Source organism: Hippocampus zosterae, chromosome 3 (assembly GCF_025434085.1).
Source record: "Hippocampus zosterae strain Florida chromosome 3, ASM2543408v3, whole genome shotgun sequence".
Lineage (NCBI taxonomy): Eukaryota > Metazoa > Chordata > Actinopteri > Syngnathiformes > Syngnathidae > Hippocampus > Hippocampus zosterae.
Window position 1 is genome coordinate 29,870,469 of NC_067453.1, and position 13,056 is coordinate 29,883,524.

At 41.8% G+C, this 13,056-nt stretch overlaps 1 protein-coding gene and 1 long non-coding RNA gene across 2 annotated transcripts; both read left to right on the forward strand.

Annotated features, from left to right (window-relative positions):
* The first annotated feature begins 743 nt into the window (after positions 1–743).
* LOC127598420 (uncharacterized) lies at positions 744–1,879 on the forward strand. The gene is made up of 2 exons (XR_007961921.1): positions 744–1,421; positions 1,496–1,879. It is a non-coding gene; the product is annotated as an uncharacterized LOC127598420 (long non-coding RNA).
* Positions 1,880–2,579: 700 nt separating this feature from the next.
* Positions 2,580–7,585, forward strand: LOC127598417 (proline-rich protein 5-like). The gene is made up of 9 exons (XM_052062260.1): positions 2,580–2,873; positions 3,080–3,466; positions 3,859–3,939; positions 4,048–4,096; positions 4,181–4,235; positions 4,307–4,398; positions 4,504–4,641; positions 4,788–4,905; positions 6,908–7,585. The coding sequence occupies exons 2-9, from the start codon at positions 3,345–3,347 to the stop codon at positions 7,174–7,176; spliced, it is 924 nt and encodes a 307-aa protein (XP_051918220.1). The 5' UTR covers positions 2,580–2,873; positions 3,080–3,344; the 3' UTR covers positions 7,177–7,585.
* The last annotated feature ends 5,471 nt before the right edge of the window (positions 7,586–13,056 follow it).

Sequence of the window (13,056 nt, forward strand, 5' to 3'; positions counted from 1 at the left end):
TATTTTTTTTAAATAACACGTGAAATATTTGTTCATTGCCTTAAAGTTGACACATATTGACACTTTGAATCCCAAGAGGGGCACTTTATTCCGAGTATGAACAATTATCAATTCAACGGATACAAAGTACAGTACCTTTTCGTGGAATTTGCACGTTTTGGAAGAGAAGTGCAAAAAACCCACGACCCGAAGGTCTCTACGTGGCATCATTTTGAAACAATGTTTTATTTTCACTCGGATACAAGCACAAAGAGTTCAATGTGCAGCACGTCGCAATGACGGACGCTCGAATGGAATGCGTACCAAATGTCATGTTAAAAAAAAATGGAAATGGAAAGCAGCATGTATAAATAAGTAATAAATAATAAGTATTTAGAATTCAGAATCGCCTTTACTGTCATTGTATAGCATTCAACGAAATTTGGGTGCCATTTCGGGGGGAAAAAATAGAGTAAAATAACGGTTTATTAAATACAATACTCAAACAACACACAACAACAGCAGCAGGAGTGGTAGTGTGGACTGAGTCTTGTATCGCACACAGGACACATCGCACATGAAATGTGTTTTTATATTCAGAAAAAACCCTGTTCTGCCCACAGTAAACGTTTTGGTCCATTTCATTAATAGTAATTCTGTTTAGAATAGTCATTTAGTTATCGCGGTGCATTGTTGGTAGCAGACGCCATGTTTCATCGGTCATTAGAGAAAGCCCGACCGTGGTCGTTGCTCCTGGTCCTCCTGAGTTACATTCCTTTCGTTTCACCTCCGAAAGCAAGTCTGCTCGCGTTTAGCATTATTTAGAAATGTGTTTCGGAGATTGTTTTCTCTCAATTGTTGTTATTGGAAACTCGCTAGCTTAGTGTACTGCTAACGACGTAGCGACGATGCTAAATCGGTGCTCACAAGCTAATTAGCATGCGAACGTAGTGCCAAAACGCATTTTTTTAATCGTTGTTTGTCACACTTCGAGCTGTATTTATGTCCTTTTGTTAAACAACTGACGATTTGTGTTGTATTTGTGTACACAATATTAATGCGTGTTTTAAATCCTGTTCATTTCAATTTCACTTACAATTCATTGAGGTGACGTCACAGTTGTTCACTGGACGCCGTCAAGAAGACCGTAATAAAGGAGCAAGACGACAGTGTATCAAACGACATTTATGATGGAAAATTGCTCAGATAGGCTCCACCTGATTTGTAGACATAATAATATTTCAGAAAACTGACGAAAAGAAGAACTCCCCCTCTCGAGTTTGTCATTCAGCTCTGCAGTACCGCCAAATGACCAACAGGGGGCCGCAGAGGCACTGGCCGCTTCCCCCCATGATCGCGGCCCTCACCGAACAGCAACGCCGACGGCCGGGTGGTTATACACAAACAAGGTACCGTCTTCAACTCGCAGCACTATAAACCAGGTCAGTAAAGGCACCAATAGTAAATTCAAGTATGCAAAAAAAAAAAAAAAGACGCTGTGTCTTATTTTATCAAGAGCGCCGCGGCGAGTCAACCCAGGAGAGAATGCACGATTGTGACGTCATCCACAGGCGACCCCGTCCTTGCTTTGGTGAAGCTGAACGTGAGGAAAAAAAAAAAAATACCCGAGGAGCGAGCGTGTTTGTTCGCTGTAAGTATTTTATTTTGTACCGTACGCCTCAAAGACGCTTTGTCAATACGAGAGCGAGGTCAGAAGCTCCGCACCTCAGACGATACATTAACGACGGGCTGAGCGCTCCAAAGTAAATATTTTTAGTTGTTTATTTTTAAACTGACGTGGTGAGAGTCTCGGATGCTTTGTCTGCGCTCTCCAATCTAATTTGCATCTTCCAACAGGACGTCACGTGGGTTGATTGCATTAAATGACTTCTGACTTTCATTTTCTCCCTGTTGACTTCCTTTTTCTGTCGTCATACGCGCACACTAAAGGTCGCATCTCACTGAACAGCAAAGGTCTGCAAATCCGTGGCCATTAAGACCCGGACGAAGATTTCCGACTACAGTATTAGCCAAGGTAGAAAAATGCATTGCAAATGGTCGCAAAGACGTTTGCCAACAATTTTAATTGTCTCCGTTATTCATGTCGCCAAGACATTTTTAGCATATTCAAAATGTCATGGTGACAAGAAAAACTTTGGAACCATTAAAACAGTTTGGGAATGCTTGGCGAGGTGGAAAAAAAAACTTTTGCTACGTGGGCACACTCTTGCAAACCACCTCCTCTTAAAATATTTTAATAAAACACACACGCGCACAAAAACAGTTTTAGAGTGCGTGTGGAGTCAAGTTGCAAAGACACGCACAGCCGTGCAGGAAGTGAGTGAATTGTTTGAAATAACGCAGAGACAAGTCAAGTGTTGACAGTGACTACAGGAAGAAGGAAAATCGCCCTTGTGTGTAACATATGAGCATAAACCTGTGTGTGTGTGTGTGTAAAAGAAGAAACACGTCTAATCAGCTGACTGATTTTACAGCCAAAATCATTTAGGATGAAATTCCGGTGAAATATTCATTGACGGTTTATTTAACATAAGTAATAATAATTGGAGATGTAAAGTAGTTATGTTTTCAATCCTATAATCATAAAAAAACATTTGGGGCCAGTTGAGCTTTTATTGAGAATGTCCGGACCGGAAGTGTAAGCGTGCAGTGTGTCAAGCTTGTTCTCCCGCCAACACTTTGGTGCCAGAAAGCCACCGCGCAAGAAAGCAAGGGCGACACTTTTCTAACCTTTGCAACTTTTTAACATGGCAAAAAGTTTGACGAGCTCATGACGGACGTCACGTCACGGCGGGGCGCGATGACGGCATTTGGGGTCATCTAATATGGTGCCCGGAAAAAAAAAAAAAAAAAGTGAAGCGCGAGGACGCGAGGTAAGTTCAAACGTTCAAGGCGCGCGCCCGGATGTCCACGTCGAAGCCACGCGTCTGTGCCCGTCGACCGTGCGCGTGCGCGTCGCCCCGTCAAACGGTTGATGACTTGTCACGTGTCACACGAAGGATTTTAAGTCGGGAAGTTCATGCGCTGCAGTTTTTTTTCCTTTTTCTTTTTTCTCATGACAACCCGTGGGCGTAAGCAGACGTCGTCAGGAATCTGGTTGCCGAGGTTACCACACCGCTGATGTCTCGTTCCACTGCTGCGTGGGCGTGAGTGCAGGCGTCCGAGCTGACAAAACAGGAGAGGAAGTTTTTTTTTTTTTTTTTTTTTGTGCATCCAGGTAAGAATTATCTGTTGTCAAATCTCACACTTCCAACGAGTGCAAAGTTTGAACATGCATGCTCCAGACAGGATGTGAAATGTGTGTGTGTGTGTGTGTGAGTTACGTGAGGTGATGCAAAAGGGGCATGATGGGATCTCTCCGGCGCTCCAGACCACGTTTCATGAGTTCCCCAGTTCTGTCCGACTTGACCCGCATCAACGCTGGACCCAACACGCTACACACATGCAACAGCACTATCTGGAATTGGTACATATGCACTTTTCAAAACTCTCCCTCTGTGTGTGTGTGTGTGCGTGTGTGTGTGTGTGTATGGTGTCAAATCAGGAAGTGTGTATTTCCTGCTTACGAGGTTCATCTTATTTATGCATATGTGCGTGCACTTGATAGATGTGCGTGTGTGTGTGTGTGTGTGTGCGTGTGCGTGTGTGTGTGAGAGTGTTTCCTGCTCTTGTCAGCAGCGAGTAAGATGGTAAACGGGAAACGGTAGTGTCGGACTGCCAGGTCACTTCCTGTCACACACACACACACATCAGATTTGTGTGGATGCTAATGATAGCAAGCTAGCTCACAAACAGTAGAAAACACCAACTTCATTAGCATCATCTAAAATGGCGTAGCTCCTCCTCCTGTGTCCTCAGCGTCCAATCAGCAGTGATGAAAGTCTTCCGGGGCGGAGCTCTGCAGCCGAATGAGCTCTACACGCTGAATGAAAACATCAGGTGACATCATCATCATCATCATCCTTGCTCGCGTCCTATTCCGCTTTCTTGTCGGCCATGTTGGTCGAGTTTGCCTGATGTGCGGCGGCCATGTTTGTTGTCCTCCAGGTGGCTGCTGAAGAGCGAGATGGGCTCCTTTGTCACGGACTACTTGCAGGTCTGTTACAGTATCGTCGTCCTCGCGACAGGAAGTGCGGCGGCGGAGACAGGAAGCTGATCTGTCGTGCATTTGCGTCTTCAGAATCGTCTGCTGACGGGCGGCCTGACGGAACTTCTAGAGCGCATCTTCGTTTCTGGTGAGGGGGGGGGAGTGGTGGTGTCAGCTGTTGGTTGGCATGGTAACCTCATGCATGCCCCGCCCCCCTAGGTGATGAGCAGCTAGCGGCGGTGAGCCAAACGTGGCGATGCTTCTTCACTGAGACGCTGCCCACCCTGCAGGCCATCTTTTACCCGCTACAGGTGATGCCGTCATCGAACGCGCGCCTCACTTCCTGTTCGGATCAACGCTCGCTGACTCGTGTGTGTGTGTGTGTGTGGGTGTGTGGTAATCGTGCGTGAACGCAGGGTCAGGAGCTGTCGGTGCGACAGATGGCCCTGTTAGCCTTCCGAGACTTGGTGCTGCTGAAGCTCCCCCTGGAGGACAGTTTGCAAAGCGCGGAGAACGTGCCGCCCCCAATCACGCACATGTTGCTGGTGCTGCAGGTCATCCTCATCGTCATTCACGAATGAATGACAAAAGTTGTAGTCTGCTAGCCTCATGCTAACATGTAGCATCAAAAAAACATGAAGCGCGACATGGCAGGGGGTCACCGTAATGCATGTCATGTGTTTCCGCACGCATCCTGTAGGGGGTCCGCGAGTCTGGCGCAGAGTCCAGCTCGCGTTTCCGTCATCTGGAGCGCCTGACGGCCATGGTGGTGTCACCGTACCTCAGCGACATCGTCACCGTGGAGCTCCAGCCCTCGGGTGCGTTGTGATTGCCGATCTAACGGCATTTTGGCTCGTTAGCAAATTAGCAGGTTTCCCAACAGTGACGCTAACTCTCGCGGCAGGCCCCATTTTTCTAATGACTAGACCCTCAAGAAGGAGTGAGTCGTACTTTTCTAAAGACCGGCCTCTTTCAAAGAACCAGATCCTCACTAATGATTTTACCGCTTACTAAGAACCATACCCTCAATAGGAACTTTAACAACCGTGATCTAAATAAAAATTTGGACCTTCAATGGTCTCAACACGAGCTAAAAGGGCTGAGCCTTTACTCGGGGACAAGACCAACCTTAATAAGGGCCAAATTTATTAAGGAGCAAATCCTTTTTAAGAACTGGACCCCTGATAAGGACCGGATGTCTTCGCGACTCTACCCTTTATTAAGGGACCATCACTTTATTAAGACCCAAACCATGAACAGAACCTTCAATAAAGACTGGAACTAGTTTCGCTTCACTAACAAGCAGTCTCTTTGTTTTTTTAAGGACCAGACCCTCCATAAGAGGTGCAACTTCACTAACGAGCTAAACACGAGCTAAAAGGGCTGAGCCTTTACTCGGGGACAAGACCAACCTTAGTAAGGGCCAAATTTATTAAGGAGCAAATCCTTTTTAAGAACTGGACCCGTGATAAGGACCGGATGTCTTCGCGACTCTACCCTTTATTAGGGACCATCACTTTATTAAGACCCAAACCATGAAGAGAACTCTCAGACTGGAACTAGTTTCGCTTCACTAACAAGCAGTCTCTTTGTTTTTTTTTAAGGACCAGACCCTCCATAAGAGGTGCAACTTCACTAACGAGCAAGCCCTCAAAAAGAACCACACCCTCAACAAGGTTCAGGCTCATTGCCCAACAAGAACCAGACCGTTATTAAGATCCAGGATATAAATTCAAACTGGATCTTAATAACAACTAAAGAGTCTGGGACCCTTTTTCAGAACCTCGCTGCCAATAAGGATGTGACCTTTTCTAAGGACCAGACTGTCGCCGAGGACCAGGCCTTAATTAACATTAGCAATTTGGAACACAGCCTTGGTTTGGCTGGCGCGAGATGGGTTAGCAATGTTTCATGGTAAGATTTCATAGTAAGAGGCTAGGCCGTCAGGAATGTGTTTGTGCTCATTCCTGGAAGCAAAGGACACAAATAAACCAAAGAGGATCACAAGCACAAGATTAAAGTCTTAATGCCGCTCAGGTTTTTTTTACTTTCAACACTTCCTGTCCAGCACGAACTAGTCCTATTGAATGTCCTGTCCTTTGGTCCCATCTGGTCCTTATTAAGGGTCTATTTCTTATGGAGGTTCTGGGCCGCCCATCCCCAATCGCCATGATCAGTTTTTGTAGGGATGGTTCTATTTGAGGTCCTGGGCTTTAGTGAAGGTCCATTTTAAGCTTATGTCAAGTTTTTCAGGCGATACACTACTCAAAGTCATTTTAGACAAAATGTGAACTTTTTACTGCTAAAAACTGCAATAGGAGTCAAGTATCCTTTTAATAAGGTTCTTAGTCAGGATTTGGTAGTTACTGAGGATAAAAGTTCTGCCCTTGTTGACTAGTCAGTCCTCAGTGAGTGTCTGCTTCTTCAGTTTCTTAGAATGGGCTCAGTTTTTATTGAGAGCCCTGTTCTTGAGCCTCCAGTTTTTATTAAAAATGTAAGCCTTAATGTGGGTCTACTTGTTCTTGAGGCTTGGTCCTTAGTAAAGTTCCAGTCCTTATTGTGGGCTTGGTCCTTAGTAAAGTTCCAGTCCTTACCGAGGGTCGGGTCCACTCTGGATTATTGAAGGGTCTGGTCCTCAGTAAAGCTTCAATCCTTGCTGAGAGTGCCGTTCTTCACAAGGGTCTGATTCAGAGTCTTGTTGTTGAAAAAGCTTTGGTTCATATTGAAGGTTCTAGGATTCTTTTTCAAGACTTGCTTACGACGGGGGTTCTGGTTCTGGTTCTTAGTAAGGTTTGTTTGTCCTGTTTGTTTTGTGTTCAGAGTGCTGCGGCAGCAGTTTGCCCTGGTTGCTCGGTGATGGATCCTACCCTGACGTGTGCTCGTCATTGGCGCCCCTGGTGGAGCATGAGGGCGAAGCCTACCTGGAGAAGGCGGGCGGCATGCGGCGCCACACGGTGGCCAACGCACATTCTGATGCGCGCCTGCTTACCGGCAGAATGCGCTGCAGCACGGCAGTGGCCGACGGTGCCCGGCCAGGCGGCGCCAGCGCCAAACACTTTGGCAGCCAAACCAGCGTCAAGGACTCCTAGCAATAGCGGCTAGCTCGGGAAGTACACTCAGACCGGACAGGACGTCCAAGTGCAGGAAACTGCAGCTGTTTACAAAGTAAAACGCTGTTCTTCCTGCTAATGGGCTAGGACGAAACATGAGAAGATGAGGATGAAAAGCAATCTTGAAAAATGAGAACAGGACAAAGATAAATTTAAGGACTCCCAGCGAAATGTCTTCCATTTTGACTTTGTACTTTTTCCACGGTAAAAAAACGCTTGCCGACAAATTTCCTTTATTGTGAAAGATACTTGAGTGACAGCCTGCATTTAACACTGAACTTTTACCTCTGACCGTAGAGTGTGTTGCGGTGTAATCAGATAACATAGTAAGGTGCTTCATGAAATGTTTTGTAAAAGATAGGTTCATTAAATTTCAACATTTTCCAAATGTTCTTGTGCTTCTTTATACCAAAACAAAGGAAAGACGTATTGTGGTGGTTGTTTATAGCAAAGTATAGTATGATTTTAATGGTCCGGCCCACTTGACATCTACCGAGGCCGTATGTGGCCCACCATGTGAAATGAGTTTGACACCGGTGATGTACAGTAAGGCGTTTTAAGCCGAAAAAACCGACCATGTGTAGTAAGGCGCTTTAAGCCGGAAAAAAACGACCATATATATATATAGTAAGGCGTTTTTAGCCGAAAAAAACAACCATGTACAGAATGCTGTTTTTAGCCGAAAAAAACGACTATATATATAGTAAGGCGTTTATAGACAAAAAAATGACCATGTATAGTAGGGCGTTTTTGGACGAAAAAAACGACCATGCATAGTGAGGCATTTTTAGACAAAACATTTAGCCGAAAAAAAGGACCATGTATAATAAGGCGTTTTAAGCCGGAAAAAACGACCATATATATATAGTAAGGCGTTTTTCAACGAAAAAAACGACCATGTATAGTAAGGCGTTTTTAGCCGGAAAAAAACGACCTAGTAAGGTGTTTTTAGCCAGAAAAAAACGACTATCTATATATAGTAAGGCGTTTTTTTTAGCCAAAAAAAATGACCATGTATAGTAGGGCGTTTTTGGACGAAAAAAACGACCATGTATAGTAAGGCATTTTTGGACGAAATTTTTAGCCGAAAAAAACGACCATGTATAGTAATGCGTTTTTAGCCCAAAAAAAACGTCCATGTATAGTAAGGCGTTTTTGGACGAAAAAAACGACCATGTATAGTAAGGCATTTTTGGACGAAATTTATAGCCAAAAAAAACCGACCATTTATAGTAAGGCGTTTTTAACCGAAAAAAACGACCATGTATAGTAAGACATTTTTGGACGAAATTTTTAGCCGAAAAAAACGACCAAAACGCCTTACTATATATGGTCGTTTTTTTCGGTGAAAAACGCCTTACTATACATGGTCGTTTTTTTCGGCTAAAAACGCCTTACTATACATGGTCGTCATTTTTGTACAAAAACGCCTTACTATACATGGTCGCTTTTTTCGTTGAAAAACGCCTTACTATACATGGTTGTTTTTTTCGTTGAAAAACGCCTCACTGTACATGGTCGTTTTTTTCGTCCAAAAACGCCTTACTATACATGGTCGTTTTTTTCGGCTAAAAACGCCTTACTATACATGGTCGTTATTTTTGTACAAAAAAGCCTTACTATACATGGTCGTTTTTTTCGTTGAAAAACGCCTTACTATACATGGTCGTTTTTTTCGTCCAAAAACGCCTTACTATACATGGTTGTTTTTTTTCGGTGAAAAACGCCTTACTATACATGGTCGTTTTTTTCGGCTAAAAACGCCTCACTATACATGGTCGTTTTTTTCGTCCAAAAACGCCTTACTATACATGGTCGTCATTTTTGTACAAAAACGCCTTACTATACATGGTCGTTTTTTTCGTTGAAAAACGCCTTACTATACATGGTCGTTTTTTTCTTCCAAAAACGCCTTACTATACATGGTTGTTTTTTTTCGTCCAAAAACGCCTTACTATACATGGTTGTTTTTTTTCGGTGAAAAACGCCTTACTATACATGGTCGTTTTTTTCGGCTAAAAACGCCTTACTATACATGGTCGTCATTTTTGTACAAAAACGCCTTACTATACATGGTCGTTTTTTTCGTTGAAAAACGCCTTACTATACATGGTCGTTTTTTTCTTCCAAAAACGCCTTACTATACATGGTTGTTTTTTTTCGTCCAAAAACGCCTTACTATACATGGTTGTTTTTTTTCGGTGAAAAACGCCTTACTATACATGGTCGTTTTTTTCGGCTAAAAACGCCTTACTATACATGGTCGTCATTTTTGTACAAAAACGCCTTACTATACATGGTCGTTTTTTTCGTTGAAAAACGCCTTACTATACATGGTCGTTTTTTTCTTCCAAAAACGCCTTACTATACATGGTTGTTTTTTTTCGTCCAAAAACGCCTTACTATACATGGTTGTTTTTTTTCGGTGAAAAACGCCTTACTATACATGGTCGTTTTTTTCGGCTAAAAACGCCTTACTATACATGGTCGTCATTTTTGTACAAAAACGCCTTACTATACATGGTCGCTTTTTTCGTTGAAAAACGCCTTACTATACATGGTTGTTTTTTTCGTTGAAAAACGCCTCACTGTACATGGTCGTTTTTTTCGTCCAAAAACGCCTTACTATACATGGTCGTTATTTTTGTACAAAAATGCCTTACTATACATGGTCGTTTTTTTCGTTGAAAAACGCCTTACTATACATGGTCGTTTTTTTCGTCCAAAAACGCCTTACTATACATGGTTGTTTTTTTTCGGTGAAAAACGCCTTACTATACATGGTCGTTTTTTTCGGCTAAAAACGCCTTACTATACATGGTCGTTTTTTTCGTCCAAAAACGCCTTACTATACATGGTCGTCATTTTTGTACAAAAACGCCTTACTATACATGGTCGTTTTTTTCGTTGAAAAACGCCTTACTATACATGGTTGTTTTTTTTCGTCCAAAAACGCCTTACTATACATGGTTGTTTTTTTTCGGTGAAAAACGCCTTACTATACATGGTCGTTTTTTTCGGCTAAAAACGCCTTACTATACATGGTCGTCATTTTTGTACAAAAACGCCTTACTATACATGGTCGTTTTTTTCGTTGAAAAACGCCTTACTATACATGGTCGTTTTTTTCTTCCAAAAACGCCTTACTATACATGGTTGTTTTTTTTCGTCCAAAAACGCCTTACTATACATGGTTGTTTTTTTTCGGTGAAAAACGCCTTACTATACATGGTCGTTTTTTTCTTCCAAAAACGCCTTACTATACATGGTTGTTTTTTTTCGTCCAAAAACGCCTTACTATACATGGTTGTTTTTTTTCGGTGAAAAACGCCTTACTATACATGGTCGTTTTTTTCGGCTAAAAACGCCTTACTATACATGGTCGTCATTTTTGTACAAAAACGCCTTACTATACATGGTCGTTTTTTTCGTTGAAAAACGCCTTACTATACATGGTCGTTTTTTTCTTCCAAAAACGCCTTACTATACATGGTTGTTTTTTTTCGTCCAAAAACGCCTTACTATACATGGTTGTTTTTTTTCGGTGAAAAACGCCTTACTATACATGGTCGTTTTTTTCGGCTAAAAACGCCTTACTATACATGGTCGTCATTTTTGTACAAAAACGCCTTACTATACATGGTCGTTTTTTTCGTTGAAAAACGCCTTACTATACATGGTCGTTTTTTTCTTCCAAAAACGCCTTACTATACATGGTTGTTTTTTTTCGTCCAAAAACGCCTTACTATACATGGTTGTTTTTTTTCGGTGAAAAACGCCTTACTATACATGGTCGTTTTTTTCTTCCAAAAACGCCTTACTATACATGGTTGTTTTTTTTCGTCCAAAAACGCCTTACTATACATGGTTGTTTTTTTTCGGTGAAAAACGCCTTACTATACATGGTCGTCATTTTTGTACAAAAACGCCTTACTATACATGGTCGCTTTTTTCGTTGAAAAACGCCTTACTATACATGGTTGTTTTTTTCGTTGAAAAACGCCTCACTGTACATGGTCGTTTTTTTCGTCCAAAAACGCCTTACTATACATGGTCGTTATTTTTGTACAAAAATGCCTTACTATACATGGTCGTTTTTTTCGTTGAAAAACGCCTTACTATACATGGTCGTTTTTTTCGTCCAAAAACGCCTTACTATACATGGTTGTTTTTTTTCGGTGAAAAACGCCTTACTATACATGGTCGTTTTTTTCGGCTAAAAACGCCTTACTATACATGGTCGTTTTTTTCGTCCAAAAACGCCTTACTATACATGGTCGTCATTTTTGTACAAAAACGCCTTACTATACATGGTCGTTTTTTTCGTTGAAAAACGCCTTACTATACATGGTCGTTTTTTTCGTTGAAAAACGCCTTACTATACATGGTCGTTTTTTTCGGCTAAAAACGCCTTACTATACATGGTCGTTTTTTTCGTCCAAAAACGCCTTACTATACATGGTCGTCATTTTTGTACAAAAACGCCTTACTATACATGGTCGTTTTTTTCGTTGAAAAACGCCTTACTATACATGGTCGTTTTTTTCGTTGAAAAACGCCTTACTATACATGGTCGCTTTTTTCGTTGAAAAACGCCTTACTATACATGGTTGTTTTTTTCGTTGAAAAACGCCTCACTGTACATGGTCGTTTTTTTCGTCCAAAAACGCCTTACTATACATGGTCGTTTTTTTCGTTGAAAAACGCCTTACTATACATGGTCGTTTTTTTCGTTGAAAAACGCCTTACTATACATGGTCGCTTTTTTCGTTGAAAAACGCCTTACTATACATGGTTGTTTTTTTCGTTGAAAAACGCCTCACTGTACATGGTCGTTTTTTTCGTCCAAAAACGCCTTACTATACATGGTCGTTATTTTTGTACAAAAATGCCTTACTATACATGGTCGTTTTTTTCGTTGAAAAACGCCTTACTATACATGGTCGTTTTTTTCGTCCAAAAACGCCTTACTATACATGGTCGCTTTTTTCGTTGAAAAACGCCTTACTATACATGGTCGTTTTTTTCGTTGAAAAACGCCTTACTATACATGGTCGCTTTTTTCGTTGAAAAACGCCTTACTATACATGGTTGTTTTTTTTCGGTGAAAAACGCCTTACTATACATGGTCGTTTTTTTCGGCTAAAAACGCCTTACTATACATGGTCGTTTTTTTCGTCCAAAAACGCCTTACTATACATGGTCGTCATTTTTGTACAAAAACGCCTTACTATACATGGTCGTTTTTTTCGTTGAAAAACGCCTTACTATACATGGTCGTTTTTTCGTTGAAAAACGCCTCACTATACATGGTCGTTTTTTTCGTCCAAAAACGCCTTACTATACACGGTCATTTTTCGGGGCTAAAAACACCTTACTATAAATCGTTTTTTTTCGGCTAAAAACTTCATCCAAAAACACCTTACTATACATGGTCCTTTCTTTCTGCAAAAAAAAAGCCTTTCTATATACTTGGTCGTTTATTTTGGGTTAAAACGCCTTACTGTACATGTACATAATAATATAGTACATAATATTTATCAGAAAATAGGCAAAAATGTTTATCGTTGTCAAACGTAAAATCAAATGTTTCCAATTTCTTATTTTGAAAATCGCAACGATCATCAGTCTGCTTTCACGTAGGAATACAGAAATTAAAAAACTGACTGAAAAGTTCCGACACGTTTAAGGTGAAGCAGGTCGAAATCCAAAATGGATCATTTTTCGTTTGAAAGTCAGCTCATGTGAATCAACAAACGGGTTGAAGGCGAGGCACCAACCGGTGGGACCCAAAGAGAAGCAGGCGGGCCACAGCTTTTATTGAGCGCTTGCCGGTGACATCACAGTGATGTCATTGAG